At 37.2% G+C, this 22,786-nt stretch overlaps 1 protein-coding gene across 1 annotated transcript; it reads right to left on the reverse strand.

The window, feature by feature from the left end:
* Positions 1 to 222: 222 nt before the first annotated feature.
* cd151l (CD151 antigen, like) lies at positions 223 to 22,560 on the reverse strand. The gene is made up of 8 exons (XM_073850633.1): positions 22,402 to 22,560; positions 21,188 to 21,271; positions 9,351 to 9,542; positions 5,865 to 5,939; positions 5,685 to 5,789; positions 4,498 to 4,659; positions 1,570 to 1,656; positions 223 to 867 (listed from the first exon to the last, which is right to left on the reverse strand). Exons 2-8 carry the CDS (start codon positions 21,269 to 21,271, stop codon positions 808 to 810), a joined length of 765 nt encoding a protein of 254 aa, XP_073706734.1. The 5' UTR covers positions 22,402 to 22,560; the 3' UTR covers positions 223 to 807.
* Positions 22,561 to 22,786: the final 226 nt, after the last annotated feature.

Below are 22,786 nucleotides of genomic sequence, written 5' to 3' on the forward strand. Positions count from 1 at the left end.
CCAACACTGCAAATGGTCATGAAGAACCCTATGATCCACAGTATCAAATGCTGCGCTAAGATCAAGCACTAATTTCACACAAGTTTGTGACATCTTTACTTTTAAACAAAAAATGAACAAAAAACATAATGATGTTGTTGTTGATGACGATGAAGAAAATATTTCATTACAGATATGCATTTTTTAAACATAATAAAGGAATGTTTTCATTGTGGGGCAACAAAAAGGGCAGTGGTTTTATTTTTTGATTGAGGATCTGGGAGTACACACATTCAAAGACGAAAAAAAGTACATAAAAGGTTTTATATATAAAATAAAATACAGTCCAAACTTAAGTTAATCAATAACAATAATAAAGCCACTTACAAAAAAGGAACAAACTTTCTAGCTCAGTAGTATTTAATGTGTGAATGACCATAAAACCATAAAACACTATGGCCTGGTTTCACAGACAGCAAAACTATGCCAGGATTAGGCCATAGTTCATTTAGGACTTTCGAGTAATTTTTATAAACATGCCTTAGAACAAAATAATACTGGTGTCAATCTTGAGACAAAACAAAGGCACTGATAAATTTTATGATCAGTCAGTGCAAGTTTTTTTCAGTTGAAACAGATCAGACTTAAATTTTAGTCTGGGACTAGGCTTAAGCCTTGTCTGTGAAACTGGGGGTATATTTATTACTGTATATGTGCCCCTGGATGGTTGAAATTGATTTGATGGTGTGCAGAACCCTCAATCATTTTCTTGAAACTGCTGTAGAGAATGATGGTCACTGATTAATGCTGTAGTTGAGCTGTGTCTCTTCAGTATGGCTCTGATTTCAGACTCCTGTACAGACAGCAGGTGAAAAACATGCCGACAATCTGAAAGGATGCACAAGAGAAGAAAACCCTAACATTAGTACAATTCCAAACACCATCATAAATGTACATATGGTCATAGCAAAATAAAATATTTATATGAACAAAACCACTCATTAGTTACAGCATATACCATGTGTTAAATTGATGATATAATTTATGACCCCTGATTGACATGGCAGGATGTGTCAACCATGTATTGGTCAGATTTATTTATGGTAAATTTATGACTATATTTATGACCTCTTACCTCTCCTGTCTAAGCATTTTCATATGGTGTAGTTCCTGATCTCCTTCCACTTACTTCCAAATAAGAATTTCAGGTGATGAAAGACATCTTGTGTACAACTTGTGTACTTGTGAGTGCACGTCGACAACTCCTTTGTCAATGCAAAAGACTAAGTTACTAAGAAAAAGGTTACAACATATGAGAAAAATGTTTTGAATGTTTATAAATATTGTTTGTATATGGCTTTTTTTTACTCAACTAGATTTACTAATTTATTTACACCATAAAACCATTCAGGTTTTGAGAGGTCATAAATATAGTCATATATTTATATCTGGCCAATACATGGATAACGCATCCTGCCAGGGAGGCATGGGCCATGGAACAAGGGCCATAAGTAAAGGAAAAACTGTGTCTCTAAAGAGGATTCAGCTACAGTACATGTCTACTACACACTCTGCAGTGTTTTGGCTAACCTGCACACAGGCTATGCCCACCCCAACTGCACCAATGATCTGTAAGTGATTCAGAATGAAGTTCTCCAGCTTTGTGATGCAGCCACCCTGAAAATAAAAACAATGAGACAAAGCAAAAATCAAGAGTATTTCAAGCATTAAGTTCCTTATAAGTATTAATGTGAAGTATATTTGGATTACATCCTTTAACAGGTTAGCTACTGTATGTGCAAGTTTATATAGGTTATATGCTTATATACCTCTTCATGGTTTATGTTTATATAAAGTGCCTATAGAAAATCATCATACCTTGTGAAAACCTTTACCTTTTGTCACATTACACCCTGGAAAATAAAATAAATTTAGTCTAACTTTTTTAAGATGCATGTACACACTATAACCTTCATCATTAAAGTAAAATTATCATTTAAAAAAATTCTGGAGGATTATTAAAAGTAAATTAGTAAAATGCCTGGTTTGGTAAAGCATTCAGGCCCCTTAGAGCATACCATTATAAACTTGTGCTAGCAATCAACTTCCAAATGAAACCCCAGGCTAATGGCCTCATCAGACATCAAAAGTAGTGGTGTTGATTGCTTCAAAATAAAACAAGCTGTTTCTTGACGATTCCACTGTTTGTAGTACATGGTACAGCAAAGAATTTGCCATGGTTGGGAAAGTGCTTTCAAAAGACCTCTGGGATAAAGTTATAGAAAGGCACTAGTTAGGAGAAGGCTACAAAAACAGTTCAAAGGCTTTAGCTATCCGTCTGAGTACTGTTCAGAGCATCATTAAGAAGTAGAAAGCATACTGTATGGCACCACCAGCACATTGCAAAAACAGTCTGATACCTTCTGGCAAAAAGTGGTATGGACTGATGAGACCAAAATGTACCTTTTTGGATTGAACTCTAAGCGCTATGTTTGGCGAAAACCACCACCCAAAACACACCATAGCTACTGTGAAGCATGGTGGTGGCAGCATTATGTTGTGGGGGTGTTTCTCTTCAGCTGGACTGGGCAATTGGGTCAGGATTTAAGTAAAAATGGATGCTGCCAAGGTGATCCAAATTCTAGAGGATCTACTAGACAGCTAGACAGCTGAAGATCGGCAGGTCATTCACCTTCCAACACAAAACATACTGCCAAAACAACAACGAAATGGCTTAAGGATAAGAAGGTGAATGTCCTTGAGTGGCCAAGTCAGAGCCCTGATTTAAATCCAATCGAAAATCTGTGGATGGATTTCAAGAGAGCAGTCCATTGAATTTGACCACCACAGAATTTCACCACAGAATTTGACTCAACTTATGCAAGTCTGCAAGGAAGAATGAGCATATTCCCAAATCAAGGTGTACAAAGCTAGTACAGACATATCCAAAAAGACTGATGGCTGTAATTAAAGCAAAAGGAGGCTCCATGAAGTATTAAATTAAGGAGCTGTTGACTTTTCCAATCCTGTTTTTTTAGTTTGTTTTGTTTTTTATTAATTTGCAGAACTGTTGTTTTTTTCTTTCATTGGTTTGATGTTGTAAGCTGGAAAAGTTATTTGGAATGGGGATTTGATTTCACTGTGTATGACAAATAAAATAACTATTTCAAAGGGTATGATGATTTTCTATAGGCACTGTAGCTATGTTTGTTCACATATGTTTACATGGGTAGCACATTAGTCCAGTGAGGCATGGCATTTCTCCATATATGGAGGACTGACAATAAAGCTCACTTGAACTTGTAAGTTAAAAGAGCTCACTCAAGCTCAAGGAATGCATAGTTGATATAAAAAACTGAAAGACTAGTAATTTCCTACTGCCAAATTCTAAAAAAACAGAGGTGTTAATTATTGGACCAAAAACCTATGCATGTAATAACCTAGATCGCTCTCTAACACTTGATGGCTGCACTGTCAATTCTTAGGAACCTTGGTGTGCTATTTAATAATAATAACCTTTCCTTCGAAAGCTACATTTCTAGCATTTGTAAAACCTAATTTTTCCATCTCAAAAATGTGCTGTCAATGTCAAATGCAAAAATGTTAATTAATGCATTCATGACCTCAATATTAGATTATTGTAATAGTTTATTGGGTGGTTGCTCTTTGTGCTCCAGTTGGTCCAAAATGCAGCAGCTAGAGTTCTTATTAGAACCAGGAAGGGTGCACTGGCTCCCTATTAAAACAATGAATACATTTTAAAATCTTGCTAATAATCACCCAGATCCAGTCCGTATCCAGCACCTAGAGACAACCTCTACAGCCCTGCATGTCAGCAGAGACCATGACAACTAGATGAGCCCCAGAGACAGATCCCCAGCGAAGACCTCGTCGTTCATCGGCACAAGACCACGGGAACCAGAGTCCTCAAAGTACAAAAGACTCCTGACAATGCCAAATTTTATTTTTGAAGTCAAATCTTCACTTAATTTTCTTTATTTACAACTGTCTAACACAGTCTCCCAGATCATCAGTTCCACATTCAATCAATATCCACACTCCTCTTATTGATTTGGACTTTTAGTTTTTGTCAGCATATTTTTTTTTTCTAATCTAGGTTTCTCAACTCAACCTGGTCCATAGTTCTTAACAGATAATTAGATGATTAGCTCATACAAACTCTTTCTAACACATTCTTCCATACCACAGCTACATTTACTATTCCCATCTCTCTGCTCCACTAGCTGATGATCATTTAACACAAATCCTTCTCACTTGTTTAATGACACTCTCTTTAGAAAATATTTGATAATTTGCCCAGTTGCCCATGTATGAGTGGTGGCTATACATTTAAGTACAGAAAGCCTTATAAGAAAAGCAGATGTAGAAACTTTACTGGTAAAGTTAATTTAGCGATTGTACGGCTTATTGTGTGAAAGTGCCTATATTATCCAACAGAACCACTAAAAACAATTTCACCTTTTGTTAGTGCAAGGATGTAATTTGTGGTACACTCACCTCTACTTTATAGATATTTGAGGGGTGATCTCTCCGACCGCACAGATCAATGACTGGGCTTTTACAGCAACTGTCAGGGACCAACCGACCGTCAGCATTACTGGAGCGGACCCAAACACTCTCCATCCAATCAGAGGAGCTGTTACTGCCACAGCACTTGAACTGACAGACACAAAAGCAATCCTTAGCCCATTTAGGAATAACTGTTAATGAATCAAATGTTAAAGAACATTGTTGGTCTACAAATGTAGACTGCTCTAACGTTTTAAAGTCTATGCTGGTCTGCTGGTCTTTCTTTTTTCTTTTTTTGTGTGGCAAGTATAAAGCATCACCTCAGGTACAAGCCATGATCAAGCCTTATGAGGGACAAAGAGTTATCTGAGTGATTTTGTTCCATTGAAAATTGACTGTACAGGAAACATTACAGCTATTCAAGCGCCATGGTCTTTCAGTACTTTTACTTATATGCTACATGGTTTTTGGGCTCATCATGTAAAGTAGTTTATGTTACCACCCCTTGTTGTAAATCTGACAACAGTTTTGAAAAACAAAACACACACACAAAAAAAAACAATTACACACTTACATAAAGCAAGGACATAACAGAAAAAGTTCTCTTCAACTTCTACATGACTGGAAAATGGGACTTAGGTTGACAAGCATGGAATTAAGAAGGTTTACATTTGTGTTATGTGATTGTTATTATAACTCTCAAAGGGGGGGGGGGGTAGGAATACACATTTAAGAATCTCTTTAAGATCTGTCTTGCCATAACACCACATAAAAAGCTGAAGTGATGTACATTGTGTTTGACATTTAGGGTGAAGACCATGACATCAGACAAATGATTCTGTTAAGCACAGTTTCTAGTAGGAGGTCTCTATCAGTTACTATTCTCGAAATTGTTAAAGCTAAACAACCTGGTAACTGAAACTATTGCCTCTTGTCTGTGATGGGTCTTGCTGCCCCATCATTTGCATACTGTATTTTAGGTCATGACTTGAGCACTTGATCTCCACTTCCCTTCGTTGGACTTCATGACTAGTGTACAACAGCATATTCTCAATAAAGAATCCTGCTGAAAAGACACCGGAGTCTCCTAGTCTTCACTTCTGGATTGTCTACACCTAACACGTAAGTAAATAATATATAATAAATGCATTTTAGCAAAAACACAGTTGTCTCACCTCCTGCTGTAGTTTGTCCACAGCCTTTGTCACATGCTCCTGCTCAGGCTGCTGGTATTTCTGAACCATGGTCTCCCTCAAGTTCTCCTTCAGTTCCTCATTCAGCTGCAATGTTCACAAAGCATGACAATGGAAGACACAAATCACAGCAAATGAAGAACGAAAGAACAAGTAACTAACCTGCTGGTAATAAATGTAGGCCAAAACTCCAGCCAGGATCTCCAACAGGAAAATACACAGCAGTAAAACAAAATACTGACAATAGGAGGAAACAGAAAATACATATTAAACCACTTATACTCACTGTAAAAATATAAACAAAGCCGGCATGATGATAATTTATTTTTATAATATATAAATAATAATAATAAATATTGTTCTCAAAATTACAATGAGGAAAATAACACTGCTAGATCATTAATAAAGCACCATTGGTAACACTTTACAATAAGGTTCATTAGTTAACATTAGTTAACCACATTAGTTAACTGTCATGATCGGGGCTGTGGGTTTTCCCTCAGCCACCTGAGGTCGCTGTTTGCACTGCACTCTGATTCATCACGTCTGTTTTGTCATTAACACTGATTCACACACAGCTGTTCACTATCTGGACTCTGTATAAGAACACTCACTCTTCATTCCGTTTTCAGGTCTGCTTTGTCTTGTGTTTTTGATGTTCTTTTGTGTTCCTGAATTCCTGGCTTTAGATTCTGTTCTTGATCTTGTTTATTTTGTGTTTCAGTTTATGTTTAGTTTTGTGCCGTGTTGGCTTTTGGTTTGTTTATTTGTTTGTTTATTTGTGTTTATTTAATAAAATCATTCTCTCCCTGCATTTGGACCCAGACCTCCCTTACTCAACCGTGACAGAATGCAGACCTCACCTATGGGTCCAGCGGGGAATTTTTTTTTTCAAGGAGACGGTGACTGTGCCCGAGTGGGCGGCGACCATCTGCGCTCATTGGACGGCGGAGGCGGCAGCGTCCGCTGTCTCAGTTCCGGACGCGGCGGTCGTCGAGGCGGCTGTGCCCGAGTGGATGGCGGCCATCTACGCTCGTTGGGCAGTGGAGGACGCTCGTCTGGCGGCGGTTCCCGGGGCGGCGGCGACCGCTATCCCTGTCCCTGACGCTGAGGCGGCTGCGCGTCCTGTTCCGGACGCGGCGGTGACCGCTCTCGCTGTTCCTGATGCGGCGGTGACCGCTCTCGCTGTTCCTGAGGCGGCAGTGACCGCTCTCGCTGTTCCTGATGCGGCGGTGACCGCTCTCGCTGTTCCTGATGCGGCGGTGACCGCTCTCGCTGTTCCTGATGCGGCGGTGACCGCTCTCGCTGTTCCGGACGCGGCGGTGACCGCGCTCGCTGTTCCTGATGCGGCGGTGACCGCTCTCGCTGTTCCTGAGGCGGCGGTGACCGCGCTCTCTGTTCCGGACGCGGCGGTGACCGCTGATGTTCCTCTAGCGGCGAGGCCAGCTCGCGTTCCTCTGACGGCGGTGCCCGCGGACATTCCACTGGCGGCGAGGCCAGCTCACGTTCCACTGGCGGCGAGGCCAGCTCACGTTCCACTGGCGGCGAGGCCAGCTCACGTTCCACTGGCGGCGAGGCCAGCTCACGTTCCTCTGGCGGCGGTGTCCGCTCACGTTCCTCCGCTGCACGGGCCTGGCCCGCCATCCCTCCCCCTTATGCACCTTCCACCGTTCCTCCTCCCTCCAGAATTTTTGTTTTGGGAACGTCTGGTAGCCGTTCCCTGGAGAGGGGGTACTGTCATGATCGGGGCTGTGGGTTTTCCCTCAGCCACCTGAGGTCGCTGTTTGCACTGCACTCTGATTCATCACGTCTGTTTTGTCATTAACACTGATTCACACACAGCTGTTCACTATCTGGACTCTGTATAAGAACACTCACTCTTCATTCCGTTTTCAGGTCTGCTTTGTCTTGTGTTTTTGATGTTCTTTTGTGTTCCTGAATTCCTGGCTTTAGATTCTGTTCTTGATCTTGTTTATTTTGTGTTTCAGTTTATGTTTAGTTTTGTGCCGTGTTGGCTTTTGGTTTGTTTATTTGTTTGTTTATTTGTGTTTATTTAATAAAATCATTCTCTCCCTGCATTTGGACCCAGACCTCCCTTACTCAACCGTGACATTAACATGAAGTAATAATGAACTGCACTTATACAGCATTTATTAATCATTGTTAATGTTAATTTCAACATTTACTAATACATTATTAAAATCTTGTTAACATTAGTTAATGCAGCGTGAACTAACATGAACAAACAATGAACAACTGTATTTCCGTTAACTAACGTTAATGAAGATTAGTAAATACAGTAACTAATGTATTGGTCATGGTTAGTTCATGTTAGTTAATACATTAACTAATGTTTAACTAATGAACCTTATTGTAAAGTGTTACCGCACCATTTTTTAGATGAAATCTCAAATTCTACAGAATTGAACACACAGGATTACAGGATATCATAGGCATCGAAGGACACATCTACACTGCCTTCAAAAAAAATCAATCAGATGAGGGTATCTCAGTAGACAGGATGTGACATTTGATCATTTGATTTGGACATACCTTGTTGCCTTTTTACCTCTGTATGCTGCCTGCAGAGGTAGCATTTTTCAGCTCTCAAACAAAGCCTTAAAGAATTACCGGAAGGTGAGTTTGATCAAGGTTTGTCACATGCAAGTATATTTGCCCCATGTGATGTCAGATACATATCCAAAGATTTAACTGACCTCTTGGTCAGAAACTGAACCCCTGTGTGAAACTGTCAACTTGAGATTTGAATTTGTGGTAGAAGTAGTTCTGCACACAAAATGTCTGTGGTTGTCTCTTATTTATTTACATACTTGTGTCATTGACCTGTTGTATAATCACAATATAACACCCATAGCCATGCAACACCTTATGTCTGCATTTGGCAACACATTTTGTAAATCAGTGGCTGTTCTAAAAATTTAAAAAGTGAAAAAATTATAAAGAATTATATCAGTTTCTATTTTACAAACTACCTTTTTTATATACACGACAAGCGCTAAGTGCCAATTTTATATGAGATCTATTCACTGAAAGATGAATGAATAAGCTTTCCATTGATGTATGGTTTGTTAGGACTGGACAATATTTGGTTAAGATACAACTGTTTGAAAATCTGGAATCTGAGGCTGCAAAAAATAAATAAATAAATAAATATTGAGAAAATTGCATTTGAAGTTGTCCAAATGAAGTTCTTAGCAATGCATATTACTAATCAAAAATTAAGTTTGAATATATTTACGGTATGAAATTTACTAAATATCTTCATGGAACATAATCTTTACTTATCTTATGTATATTTGGCTATTGCTACAAATATACCCATGCTACTTAATACTGGTTTTGTGGTACAGGGTCACAAATGTACATACATATTCCTTTGTCTTTTGGAAGCTGCATTCAAAATCCATTTCACTGATTTTTAATTTTTTGGTGAACTATCCCTTTATTTATAGTTTTATATTTTACAGACCAACTATGGTTCTAAAATGAGGAAAGCTTTAATATATGCTAACCTCTTTTAGCCTCTGCTTACACTCTAAACTGATCTGATGGGCAGTCAGGCATATCTATTTATAGATACCCTAAACAGTCCTGTAGAACAAGTAAACATTTAAACATGTTCCTCACCACTCTCAGAAGTCGTCTTTGCTCCTTGAAGGTGGCACAGCAGCCTAAAACCCCCGTTACCATGACAATCACCCCAGCCATGATGAGTATATAGGCAGAGACAGCGTAAATCTTTGAGGACAGCAGACTGATGTAGTCGCTCTTCTCAACTAGCGTCCAGGTGCCCACAGCCATCACTGCACCTCCTGCCAGCTGGAAAAAGATTTAAAGTCTATTCCCAATGGACCAAATTACACCCCACCCTACATTTTTTTTTAATTCTCCAAAATGCTGTTTCACTTGGATTTACATCACAATAAAGAATGGGGGGGGGGGGGGGGTGGTTAAAGGAACAAGTTATTTTCAACTTAAAACTTAATGCAATGAATGGTTAGTTCACCTAAAAATGACACTTCTCCAGGGAAAGTCAAGATAACCAAAACTTAGAATATCCAAAAAGGTCAAAGATATCATAAAATTAATCCATATGAATTGAGCAGCTTACTCTCAGTCATGTGAAGATATAGAACTGCTCTATATGATGAACACATATAACTGAATCTTTTATTCACATACAGAGACATATATACAGAGAGCACCACATATGGTAAATAATCTTGCGTGTGTCATGTGCAGTGTTGGGTGTAACGCGTTACAAAGTAACGCGTTACTGTAATAATATTACTTTTTTCAGTAACTAGTAGTGTAAGGCATTACTCGTCTGAAGAAAGTAATATTATTACAGTTTTCCCGAGCTAGTTACTTGCGTTACATTTGCCAGTAGCACATTCATCACACACAATGCACACGACAACACAGAGAACAGAAGGGAAGGGGAGGGGGGCGTGAATGGAACAGTGATTGGTCGGGGTTTGGCACGAGGTATCATTAAATTACCATCACCGATTGGTCGACACCCGGCAGCCAGCAGCAGAGCGGCACTTGCAAATAGAGACCTGCAAACCCGCGGGACCCAACGCAACAGAGTGCGGCGTGGGACAAAACTTGATGGGCAAGTGCGTGTGCTGGTGCGGGCGGGTAGAGACTCGTGTGTGTGTGTGTGTGTGTGTGTGTGTGTGTGTGTGTGTGTGTGTGTGTGCGGGATGCGGGAAATTAAAATAAATCGCGGGACTCCCGCAATATAGAAATATCTAAACATAAAATATCTTAAAAACAAAAAAATGTTATTCATCTATTGCACAAAAGCAGCAAGAACAACATATATGATTAGTAAGCGCAAGAATAGGAGTTTCGATTTAAAATCGAATGTTTTAAAATGTAGCCATCTGCTGATTTTTGGAACGCATCGCCAATCAATGGTGTTTAAGATAGAATTCACTCGCTGCTCAAAAGTTTTGAACAGTGCTGAATATTGCGTGCTTACGAATCACAACACACAAAGTGTAGACATTTATGAAAAATGAATTGTGCATAATATCTACTGTGTTATAAGAGCTTTATGAGATCGCGGATGCACTGAGATGTCAGCTTTAAAGGAGCTTTGTTTGTTTGCATTCTGCCGTGTAGTGCTGGGCGATATGGAAAAATCATGTATCACGATATGGATTATTTTATATCACGATAACGATATATATCACGATATACCAAAATAAAGTACGTTTTCAGTTATTCCCTGAAAAGTTTGACAAAAATATCATTGCATAATTTTTTTGCAACTTTATTTTTTTTTCCGTTATTTGAAGTGACATTTAACTGAACTGTCACAAATGAGAAAAATAAATTTTAGTGCAGCAGTATTGTGCAGACTACTGATCCGCGGCTGTTTACCACAAACACACCATTTATCCGTTATTTTAATTTCAAATCCAAACGTGCTTTTTCAGCATTGGGATACTCTTTTATCACAGTACACTAAAACAATAATACTAGACATATTCACGTTTAAACTCAACGTATTATAAACAACGTAGGCTATTATTCAATTCACTTGACTTCTAGATTTGTATTAAGTTGTTCAAGCAAGTTGCAACACATTTAAACACAGCATAGGTAGGCTATAGCTTCCTTTTCATATTGAAATTGGGCTATCACAAATATTTTAAATTAAAACTTACCACAGACAAGCAGTCGGCTCTCTGTGCCTTTCTTTCGTATTAAATCTTTATTAAAAACCATATTTTAAAGAACTTTTCTACCTGGACAAGTGCATCTATTATGTTGCCTTGTTTATTTAAAACTGCACTATTTTAAACCTAGCCAAAAAGCCACGTGTTGACTGTGAAACACAGTAGACTGCATTTATATGCATTTATGGTACATTTCCGTGTCAATCCATGTTCATTTTTACAGCGAACAATGCGCTGTCACTTTAATTCAGCGCATGCAGCGCAGCAAAAACAGACTGTGCCGAAAGGATCGCTCCGCTGCTGCAAACACACCGCTTCTGGAACGCACTGCCGGACAGCAACCGCGTGCAGTGTGAACGATCTGGGCTGCGTTTCCCAAAAGCATCGTAAGCATAAGTTGATCGTAGCTCCATTGGTTTCAATGGGTCTACGATGTACTTAAGCTTACGATGCTTTTGGGAAACGCAGCCCTGATCCGTTAACATGGGTGCGGAAAAAAATACGCAACGCATATGCACTGCAGACGAAGTATGTGCGAAACAGGCGTGAAACGGTCGGGCGCGGAAACAGTCTTTTGACAGAGTTTGCACATGACTTCTGGTTCTTGAAGTCAAAACTCAACAAAATCACTGACGTACCCCCACGTGTCGGTAAAAGTACTTATTGTCTGCTGCCTGCGTAGCAGTTTCAGTTTGTTGCGACTCGATCCGGTTATTCATCTTCAACCTCTTGCGTCTCCATCTTTAGGCTAGGCACTCACGAGTTAAAGCATGTCGCAACAACATAAAGCGTCACGTCGCACAGTACGGAGTTTTTTTGTGGAAAAGTTCGTTTTTATTCTTGATGATCACTTATAGGGTAGAGTATGTATTGCACAGCAACAAGACACTATCATACATTTGTCATAGCCTATTTAATGCAATATTTTCTTTAGTAATTGATAAAATTAGGTTAGAGACGATAGAAACGATAGAAGAGAAATAGGACGATAGACACTTTTCTATCGCCCCCACGATATATGGGTCAATGACGTGGCATGTCAATTCTGGTGTCCAAAGCATATTCATAATATTAAAAATTTATACATTTTTAAATGCATTTCATTAAATGACTCAACTTTCCCCTCTTTAATTACTCTTGTGAGAATTCATTATAAATAATTAATCTTTAAGGAACTATTGAGCTCAAAAGTCCCAAAACGTCATTCCGGGTAACTGTCCCGGCTTAAAATCTGAGTACAAAAATACAATAAAAATGTAAATAATAAAAATAAAAATATTTAAAATCTACTTGGGCATAATTATATTGATGTTTTAAACGATACCTGCAAATATGGTTATAATACTAAGTTTAATTAAATTTTAATGAGAGAAAGACTTTTGTCCCCAAATTGTGATTTCTGTAATGTCATTCCTGGATAACAGACATCAATGACCATTTTAGACCATAATGCATTGTGGTATGTCATGTGACATAATATTGTATCAAAAAGAAGACCCTGAAGGAGCACCAGAACATGTGCAAAGGTGACTAAGCGTCTCTTAAAATATTGATATTTTGACCTTTTCGGTCACTGATGCACTTTGTAGCAATATCATGTGTCTTTTTGGATAACACTGACAAACTATTTATAATGTTTTTATATGAAAAAACTATCTATTTGATCTAAAAGATTACCTTAAAGCGATGATGGCTAAGTTGTAGTTTTCCATAGGTGGTTAAATTAGTGCCTGATTATAAAGAAAAATATTTGTTTTGTCATTCCTGGATAACAACATGTCATTCTTGGATAACAAAAAAACTCTGTTAGCCAGGACATGTCATCCGTTATCCAGAATGACATAGGCATAACAATCTAGTTTTTAATTAACATTTGTAAACTTTTAGGTATAGTTATTATAGTTATATTATTAACATTAACATTATTTACATAATTGTATGTTTTTTGCCGTATTTTTGCTGTCATTCATCTTGATTTCATATGATTCACATTTAATTATCATTGAATTGAACTTTTGTAATGTTAATGGTCAAATCATGAATAATGTAATCATTATTATTAATATATCCACATTTGGTAATACTTTATAATAACTACACGTTATTAATCATTATTTAAACATCATTAAACAGTTAATTCATCAATAAATTTACGATTTAAAATGCAGCTATAAATTCTTAATGCTTGATTTATAAGCCTACCTACAAGTATGAAATTAAAGTATGGAAATACAATTATTAAACACATTATAGATATGCTTTTAAATCAAGAATAAAGCATTTATAGCTGTATTTATAAACTGCTTATTAATGTCTTTTAATGCTTTATAAATGATGAATTAACTGTTTACTAATGTTTAACTAATGATTAATAGCGTGCCGTTATTATAAAGTGTTACCCATTTTTAAAACTTTTGTATAGCTTCTGGTGTTTTAAGGTCAATTCTGTTCTTCCAGATGCCTCTGTCTAATAAAGAGAGGCAGAGACGGTTCAGAGCCAGAATAAACACAGATGCAGAAGCTAGGGCTGAGTATCTTTGAAAATAGAGAGCAAGGTATTATGGTGATGATTCAGTGGAACAATAATGTGTCAGTAACAAGCAAACTTGAAATATTAAAGGAACACTCCACTTTTTTTGGAAATAGGCTAATTCTCCAACTCCCCCCGAGTTAATAAATTGAGTTTTACCGTTTTGAAATCCATTCAGCCGTTCTCCTGTTCTGGCGATATCACTTTTAGCATAGCTTAGCATAGATCATTGAATCCTATTAGACCAATAACATCACGTTCAAAAATGACCAACGAGTTTCGATATTTGTCCTATTTAAAACTTGACTCTTCTGTAGTTATATCGTGTACTAAGACCGGTGGAAATGCAAAGCTTCAATTTTCTAGGCTGATTAGGAACTACACTCCCATTCCGGCGCAATAGTCAAGGAAGTTTGCTGCCGTAATAAGGCCGAAGCAGGAGCAGTAATACCACGCAGCACATGTGCAAATGCTAAACTAGCTGGGAACTCATTTCTGATAATACTCCGCCTGCTTCGGCCATATTACGGCAGCAAACTTCCTTGACTGTTACGCCGGAATGGAAGTGTAGTTCCTAATCTTATCAGCCTAGAAACTCGCAGCTTTGCATTTCCACCTATCTTAGTACACGATATAACTACAGAAGAGTCAAGTTTTAAATACAACAAATATGGAAACTCGTTGGTCATTTTTGAACACGATGCTATTGGTCTAATAGGATTCAATGATCTATGCTAAGCTATGCTAAAAGTGATATCGCCAGAACAAGAGAACGGCTGAATGGATTTCAAAACTGTAAAAATCAACTTATTAACTCGGGGGGAGTTGGAGAATGAGCCTATTTCCAAAAAAAGTGGAATGTTCCTTTAATCGAAATAGGTTCACACTCATTTGCAATAAGCCTAAATGTTTTAGCGGTGTAATGTGTTATTACACATTATACACTATACCCCTGGCCATTGTTTATGAAGCATTATAATTTTACAGATTTACTGTAATATTTAGAAAATACGATTGTAATGAAATTGGTGTCCCAAAAAGCCTGTTGTACTTTTTTTAAATCATTAAAAACTGTGAGTTTTGCAACTGTCAAGTGTATCTAACTTTGTTTCAAGTTTGAGTGTTGGAAAGAAAAATTATACTGATGATGGTTTTTATGGTAATCCTGAAAAATATTGCAGAATGTCATTCCGTCTAACAGTATGTCATTCCGGCTAACAATGACACGGGCAATTCATTTAACCCATATTTGTGTGTTAGATTACACAATTCAGTTTTTTGTTGAGTTAATGATAAAACAAGTCTTATTTACTTTATTGGAAAACATTTTTAAACATTTTCCAGGTTTTTTTTTTATTTGGTTCTGAATTTTGAATTAGCAGCAGCCAAAAATGAGCCTGTGCCTATATGAAATCCCAAATTGATTATATTAATTGTGATTAAAATGTAGTTTTCTGAGCACTAATTGTTTGTTGAGCTCCAAATATGGAGATCAGTACATTTGTATATGCCAACAATGGTAGAAATGTAATTAATTTAAAAATTCATTACGTTACCCAGGAATGACATTTTCATGAGGAAAAAGATCTGATTCATCAAAAAAAATGGTTAATTACATTCTTGAAATGTGTAAATATCATTGCATTACATACACAACACTGTAATAAGTATAGAAAGTCCTAACATTTAAATTTTTTGCCAGTTTTATTTTTTTTCACATTTTAAATCCTTATCCGTCATTCACCCATATATCGTCATATCGCCCAGCACTACTGCCGTGGATGCACGCAGTAGGTCATGTTTGCTTTTTTGTTAAGAATAACAGTGGTTTGTGTAAGAAAAAAAGTAACTAGTAATATAACTAGTAATATAACTAGTTACTTTCTCCAGGGAGTAATAAAGTAAAGTAAGGGATTACTATTTTTGAAAGTAATATGTAATATGTAATATATTACTTTTTTGAGTAACTAACCCCAACACTGGTCATGTGTGAGTTGCACGCTAATAACAAAGCTATGGGAAACCCATAGTTATACCCACGCTGCCATGCCGAGGGGAGTGCATGCTATCAAAAAGGTGAGCACTAAGTACCAACTCCCTCAAGCATAAAGGTGTCCTATTATGCTCTTTTACACATTCTTTATATTGTTTTGGGGGTGCACTAGAACATGGTCATAACTTACATTATTACAATAGCTTTCTCCCCAAATGGCTCTATTAGTTCCGAACGAACTAAACAAAATGTGTTGTGATTGGTTAGCAGTCCCACTACATTGAAATTGGCGAACAGCTTAGATGGTGTTTCAGAACTGCCACGCCTCTTCCTAAAGCAGCAAGTTCCGTGTACAACTGCACAAGCTAGATTAAAGTGATTCTTACATTTTAAATATGGATATGCAATATGTAATATGGCAATATATTTATGTATTTAAATTCACATTTCACCGTACATACAGGTGCATCTCAATAATTTAGAATGTCGTGGAAAAGTTCCTTTCAATAATTCAACTCAAATTGTGAAACTCGTGTATAAAATAAATTCAGTGCACACAGACTGAAGTAGTTTAAGTCTTTGGTTCTTTTAATTGTGATGATTTGGCTCACATTTAACAAATACCCACCAACTCACCATCTCAACTAATTAGAATATGGTGGCATGCCAATCAGCTAATCAACTCAAAACACGGTTTCCTTAGCCTTCAAAATGGTCTCTCAGTTTGGTTCACTAGGCTACACAAACATGGGGAGGACTGCTGATCTGACAGTTGTCCAGAAGACAATCATTGACACCCTTCACAAGTAGGGTAAGCCACAAACATTCATTGCTAAAGAAGCTGGCTGTTCACAGAGTGCTGTATCAAAGCCTGTTAACAGAAAGTTGAGTGGAAGGAAAAAGTGTGGAAGAAAAAGATGCACAACCAGCCGAGAGAACCGCAACCTTGATAGGCTTGTCAAGCAAAATCGATTCAAGAATTTGAGTGAACTTCACAAGAAATGAGGCTGGGGTCAAGGCATCAAGAGCCACCACACACAAAGACGTGTCAAGGAATTTGGCTACATTTGTCGTATTCCTCTTGTTAAGCCACCCCTGAACCACAGACATCGTCAGAGGCGTCTTACCTGGGCTAAGGAGAAGAAGTAATGGACTGTTGCCCATTGGTCCAAAGTTCTCTTTTCAGATGAGAGCAAGTTTTGTATTTTATTTGGAAACCAAGGGCCCAGAGTCTGATGTAAGGGTGGAGAAGCTCATAGCCCAAGTCAAGTGTTAAGTTTCCACAGTCTGTGATGATTTGGGTTGCAATGTCATCTGCTTGAGTTGGTCCACTGTGTTTTTTTTAAAACGAAAGTCACCCGTTTACCAAGAAATTTTAGAGCACTTTATGCTTCTTTCTGCTGACCAGCTTTTTAAAGATGCTGATTTCATTTTTCAGCAGGATTTGGCACCTGCCCACACTGCCAAAAGCATTAAAAGTGACCATGTGTTGGTGTGCTTGACTGGCCAGCAAACTCACCAGACCTGAACTGTTAAGAGGAAAATGAGAAACGAGACCAAAAAATGAAGATGAGCTGAAGGCCACTGTCAAAGAAACATGAGCTTCCATACCACCTCAGCAGTGCCACAGACTGATCACCTCCATGCCACAACAAATTGAGACAGTAACTAAAGTAAAAGGAGCCCCTACCAAGTATTGAGTACATATACAGTAAATGAGCATGACCAGAAGGCCAACAAGGCACCAAAAAATGTGAGCCAGATCATCACATTTAAGAGAACCAAAAGACTTAAACTACTTGCCATTTCCTACACTAGTTTTAATATGCAAATCAAAAACATATTTTAACGCTTTATAAGTTGCAAAACTGAAATTAATATGTATTACCCAAATTGATTAGATATGCTTTACATGTCCAAGCAAAAACTGTAGCAAAATTATCATTTAAATACAGTTTTTCCTAAATGCATTCAGACTTACCGATGGGATTGCATTTTCATCATAATACCACATGATAATTGTAGCAAAATGCTGATTTAAATGTCTTTGATTTTTCTTAAATGCATTGACACTACATATAAGACGTTTCAATGCATTTTTATTAAATATCCCACGATGAATGCTATGAATTACATCAATACAGGGCTCGACAACAAGATGCACAATAGGTCAATGTTCACTGTTAACCAAACGCTTTTTACCTGCCTGAAGAGATTTTTTTCTGGGTTATATTATATTTTTTTGCATCAATTTAACAACTAAATGTAGTGTCTTTTGGCTAATTACAGGAAACTATTGCGGAACAAAATGGCAAAAGCTGCATTGTTATGAGCCTAAAATGTGTTATTTGCGTGTTTTTCACCAACAAAAAGTGGTTGTATCATGTCAGTGACCCTTCCATTTGATTCCTAGTGTCAGAATTATATTAAAAAGTGGGTTCATTTGTCTTTGTTTGAGTTACGAAAATTTGTGATTGTCGCCACTTGCAATGACAGATGTCCGCCAAATGAACCCCGGACAATAGTTGACCCCGGAAACATCAAAAATTCTTAACTAAACAACATTATGGTTACAAAAAAACAGGTTACAAAAAACTGCCAAGTGGCTGCATGGAAACCTATTCTTCCTGCCCTACTATATTTGCCACCTTACATCGGACAGTTGGACAACGGACAACGCGACAGTTGTTGTGTCGCATCGCGCTACATCTATAAACAACATTGACAGGGTTCAATGCTGTTTTTGTTGCATCGCGTCCGGTGTAAGCATGGTAGTACCTTATATTTCCTCTCTTTTAATCCATAATTAGAGCACCTAAGCGTCACGTATGCCTGAAGATTTCTGTTTACAATCCGTGATCATACAAAAAACGCTGCTACTTTCACAGTCACTGAAAGATAGCAAGAACGTTTGGGCCAAATGTGGCTGATAGCTGTCACGTTTGGCCTAGGTATGGCATGGCTGAGCATATATGGCCAAACTTATACAATATATGTTTTGCCATGGCTTTAGAATTGGAGGGAATTTTCATTTGGGTGACTTTTTGTATTAAGGTATATGGCCCATATGACAGTACACAGACAAGAGCCATATTTGGCTAGGCTATGGCACATCCTGAAATATGTTAACTTATGGTTAACATTTGGCTTTTACTTGGAAAACACACATAACCTGCTATAGTCATGTGTGGCTGGTTTGTGGTAGTCCAAATGTCAGCCCATTCATTCATTCTTCCTGTATTCCTATTGGTGGATTACTGAAAATTTGAAAATATATGTCCGAGTCTACAACAGCCTTTGCCCAGACACACTCTTATTCAGGTAAGTGCAGTTTTGGTGTTTTAAATGTTTTCTAGGGATGTAATGGTACGCTTATTCGTACAGAAAAATATTGTGTGCTTAGGTATGTGTACCGAACAAACACAGTTTCGTTTTGACCACGATCATGTGCTGAATTCATATGCGTGAATAAAACGTCACTACATATCTCCTGTCCAGTAATCATGATAAGATTTGGGTTTTGTTATTTTCGATAAGTCTCATCTTTAAAATTATGTCTATTATATCAGAAAATTTAAACGATAAATGCCTTTTTGACGCTCTTTGATGTTACGTGACAGACCGCTGTAAGTTATGTTACAAACAGAGAGCGCATGAATGCGATCATCCTTTCTCCTTTATACTAGCTATAACGTGATTTAAAAACTAACAAATCTTTCGTCTCACGTAATCTCAATTAGTTTGAATACCATCGAAAAATGCTAATAAAACAGGATTACCTTTACCACCAGCGAGCACTCATGTCATGGCTTGTTTTAATATTCAAATAATATCTAATACTAATTATGATATGCTAATAATCTTTTTTCTCTCCTTTTTCCTGACAGACTGTGAAAGAAAGGCTGGTGAGACTTACTAAAAGTATCCATTATTGTACATTTATTTACTCATTTGACATTTACACCACATTTTATGTTCTGTATTGTACTTCTGTTATTAACATTTTATTATATTAAAATGTCTGTTGAATCAATTTTGTGTTTAATATGTGTTTAAGATTTACTGTGTAATTGGTATTTTAAATAAATAATAGGTGTGGCATAAATATGGTTAAATTATGGCTTTTGATCTATCAGCCACATGTGGTCCACATAGGGGCCATTGCCCTTTACAGAACTCAGCCATATAAGAATACCACATAAGATCCATATATCAGCCACATCTGTTTTCATGATTTGGCTCATTTTAGGTTGGGTTATGACACTGTTTTGGTTCGGTTCTGGGTAAAAAGATGTGGACCAGTTTTGGGCCGGGGAACCAAAACTTATCTGGGCCACACTTTAGCTGTTGGTATGGGCCAGATCCGGCCCAGAGGAAATTTGCTGACTGGTACATGCCACAGCCGATGTAAAAATCACAAGCATCAATCACGGTGTCCTGTGGCTGTAAACATTGAGAGATGTTGTGGCAGGTGCATAACGTTTAGGTGCAACAAAACATGCACTATTTTACATATAAAAAAAATATAAAATAATAATAATATAGTAGAGTAATAAAATGTAAGGTAATGTGGTATAATAATATAGTAATATAGTAATAAAATGTAAGGTAATGTGGTAAATAAGTGTATTAAGTGAGGAATTGTAAGTGAATTGCGCTGTCTGTTTGCATCAATCGGAGTGTAAACTGTGAGATATCTTCAGGCAGGTGAAAAGCGTTTTGTTAATAGTGAATATTGACCTATTGAGTGACCTGTTGCAGAGCCCAACATTGACTTAAATTACAATCACTGGGTATTTAATGGAAATGCAATTTACACCTATTATATGTAAATGTCAATGCATTTAAAAAAATAAAACAATTATCAAATAGTATTATGATAAAAATGCAATCCCAAGTGTCCTATCCATAAGGGAAAAACAACATTTAAATGATCATTGGACATGTAAAACGTATCTAATCAAGTTAGGTAATACATTTTAATTTTAATATTGCACTTTATAAAGTGTTCAAATATTTTTTTGATTTCAAAATGTACATTTTTAATACAGAAATACATTGTCATTCTACATACTAAATTGCAATTTTACATATTACATTTTAAATTGCTTCCATTCGTTTCACACTAAAACTGCACTGAATGTGTGCTAAGATAATAACTACACAGCTAAATGAGATGAAAAACTTAAATTATGCATTGCCTCAATATACTTTTAAACAGTTTATCAGAAGACAGTAAGATACCAACCCAAAACAGGAAATTGAAGGTGAAGAGCAGGTATTTAAGGCAAATGGTCCCACATGTTTCATTCTTCTCTTTATTTGCCCCCATCTGATGAAGAAAATGCATAGACATGAACTAAAGGCAACTGAACACTTTTGTTGGCCTATATGCTGTTGTTTTGTGTATGTGCACAGTATATTATTTTGTTTTTACAAATCTTAAGTTAACAACAAAAACCTTCATTCCTGTCCTTGTCATTTAAGCCTCTTTTGGTTGTTAACTCTCAGGGTTTGCATTCTCTTGAAACAAAACACTGTTAAAATATATGTTTTGACACATATGTGATGAATGTGTCTGGATCTCTTTGTTTATCTGCCACATAGTCAAAACACAGATGTTCTCAACAACAATTGACACACTCACACATATGCATATACATATTATAAAACTAAATTATAAAAAGCTGAGATACCCCTTAAAAGATTCAATACTGTGGTATTGAATACAATAGTATTTACATGTTCCTCTAGCTAACACCATTCTACGTCTGAAACACCAAAACCATAGTACAGTAGGCGACTTCTTTGATTAAATTAATTTCAAGATAAATTAATCTAATACTAATACTACAGGCTACTCAATTTCAGAGCTGCAACATTTACAGTTACTAAGAAAAATGCTCGCTAAATGAAGTAATGTGTGACACACAACTGACTGGTCACTCACCTGTCTGAACATGTTCACTCATCTTTATCCCTACCCCAAAGCAGCACTAGCCAGGCTGAATTCGGAATTCCAAACTCCCATACAACTATCTTTAAATTGCAAAAATACAGTAGTATGCTAGTATTATTCCGAATTCAGTCTCAGAAACAGTTTTAGAATACATTTATAATACAATTATCTTACCAACCTTCATTTGACAACCATAAGCATTTTCGCATGATGAGCTTTCATGAGAAAGTAGCTTAGTGTTGTATATTTATTCAGACTTGCTGACTTTAAAATCACTAATCTCAGTCTTATTTTCTTTGGTCACTGATTTCTACTGCGGTAACACAATACCAGCCGCTCTGCCAGCGTAGAAATCAAGTTAACTCTAAACTGTAGCTCTGTACTCGATAGAATCTGTTCAGTCCCCTAATTCTGTGTAATAGTGTTCAGATTTTTCGACTTCGAGAGTAAAATCCATAAACACCTACGAACACATTTCAAATAGACAATAGTTAAGATCTTACCTTTATTAGCCGATGTCACACAAAGACAGTCAAACAAAGAAATTGTGTTAAAAAATGTGAAAAAATCGGTCCTCATTCAAACAAAAAAAAACTTCTCACGTTTAATTCATCGGTTAGTTCGTCTTTTTCCCTTCAGAACTACCAGCAGTTATACAACATGCCCAAAAGAAAAGAAAAGTTCGAAGAAGCTCCACCCTAGTGCTCACTGCACAGGGTTGCCAGGTGCCATACAAATGTCCAACCTAAAATACAATACTCTGCAATACCGGAGGCTGCCGTTTTAGGGCAACATATGACATTGTGTGTGTGTGTGTGTGTGTGTGTGTGTGTGTGTGTGTGTGTGTGTGTGTGTGTGTGCCATTCTACTTCAGGAAATGAGAACCGA

This window comes from Garra rufa, chromosome 11, assembly GCF_049309525.1.
Source record: "Garra rufa chromosome 11, GarRuf1.0, whole genome shotgun sequence".
NCBI lineage: Eukaryota > Metazoa > Chordata > Actinopteri > Cypriniformes > Cyprinidae > Garra > Garra rufa.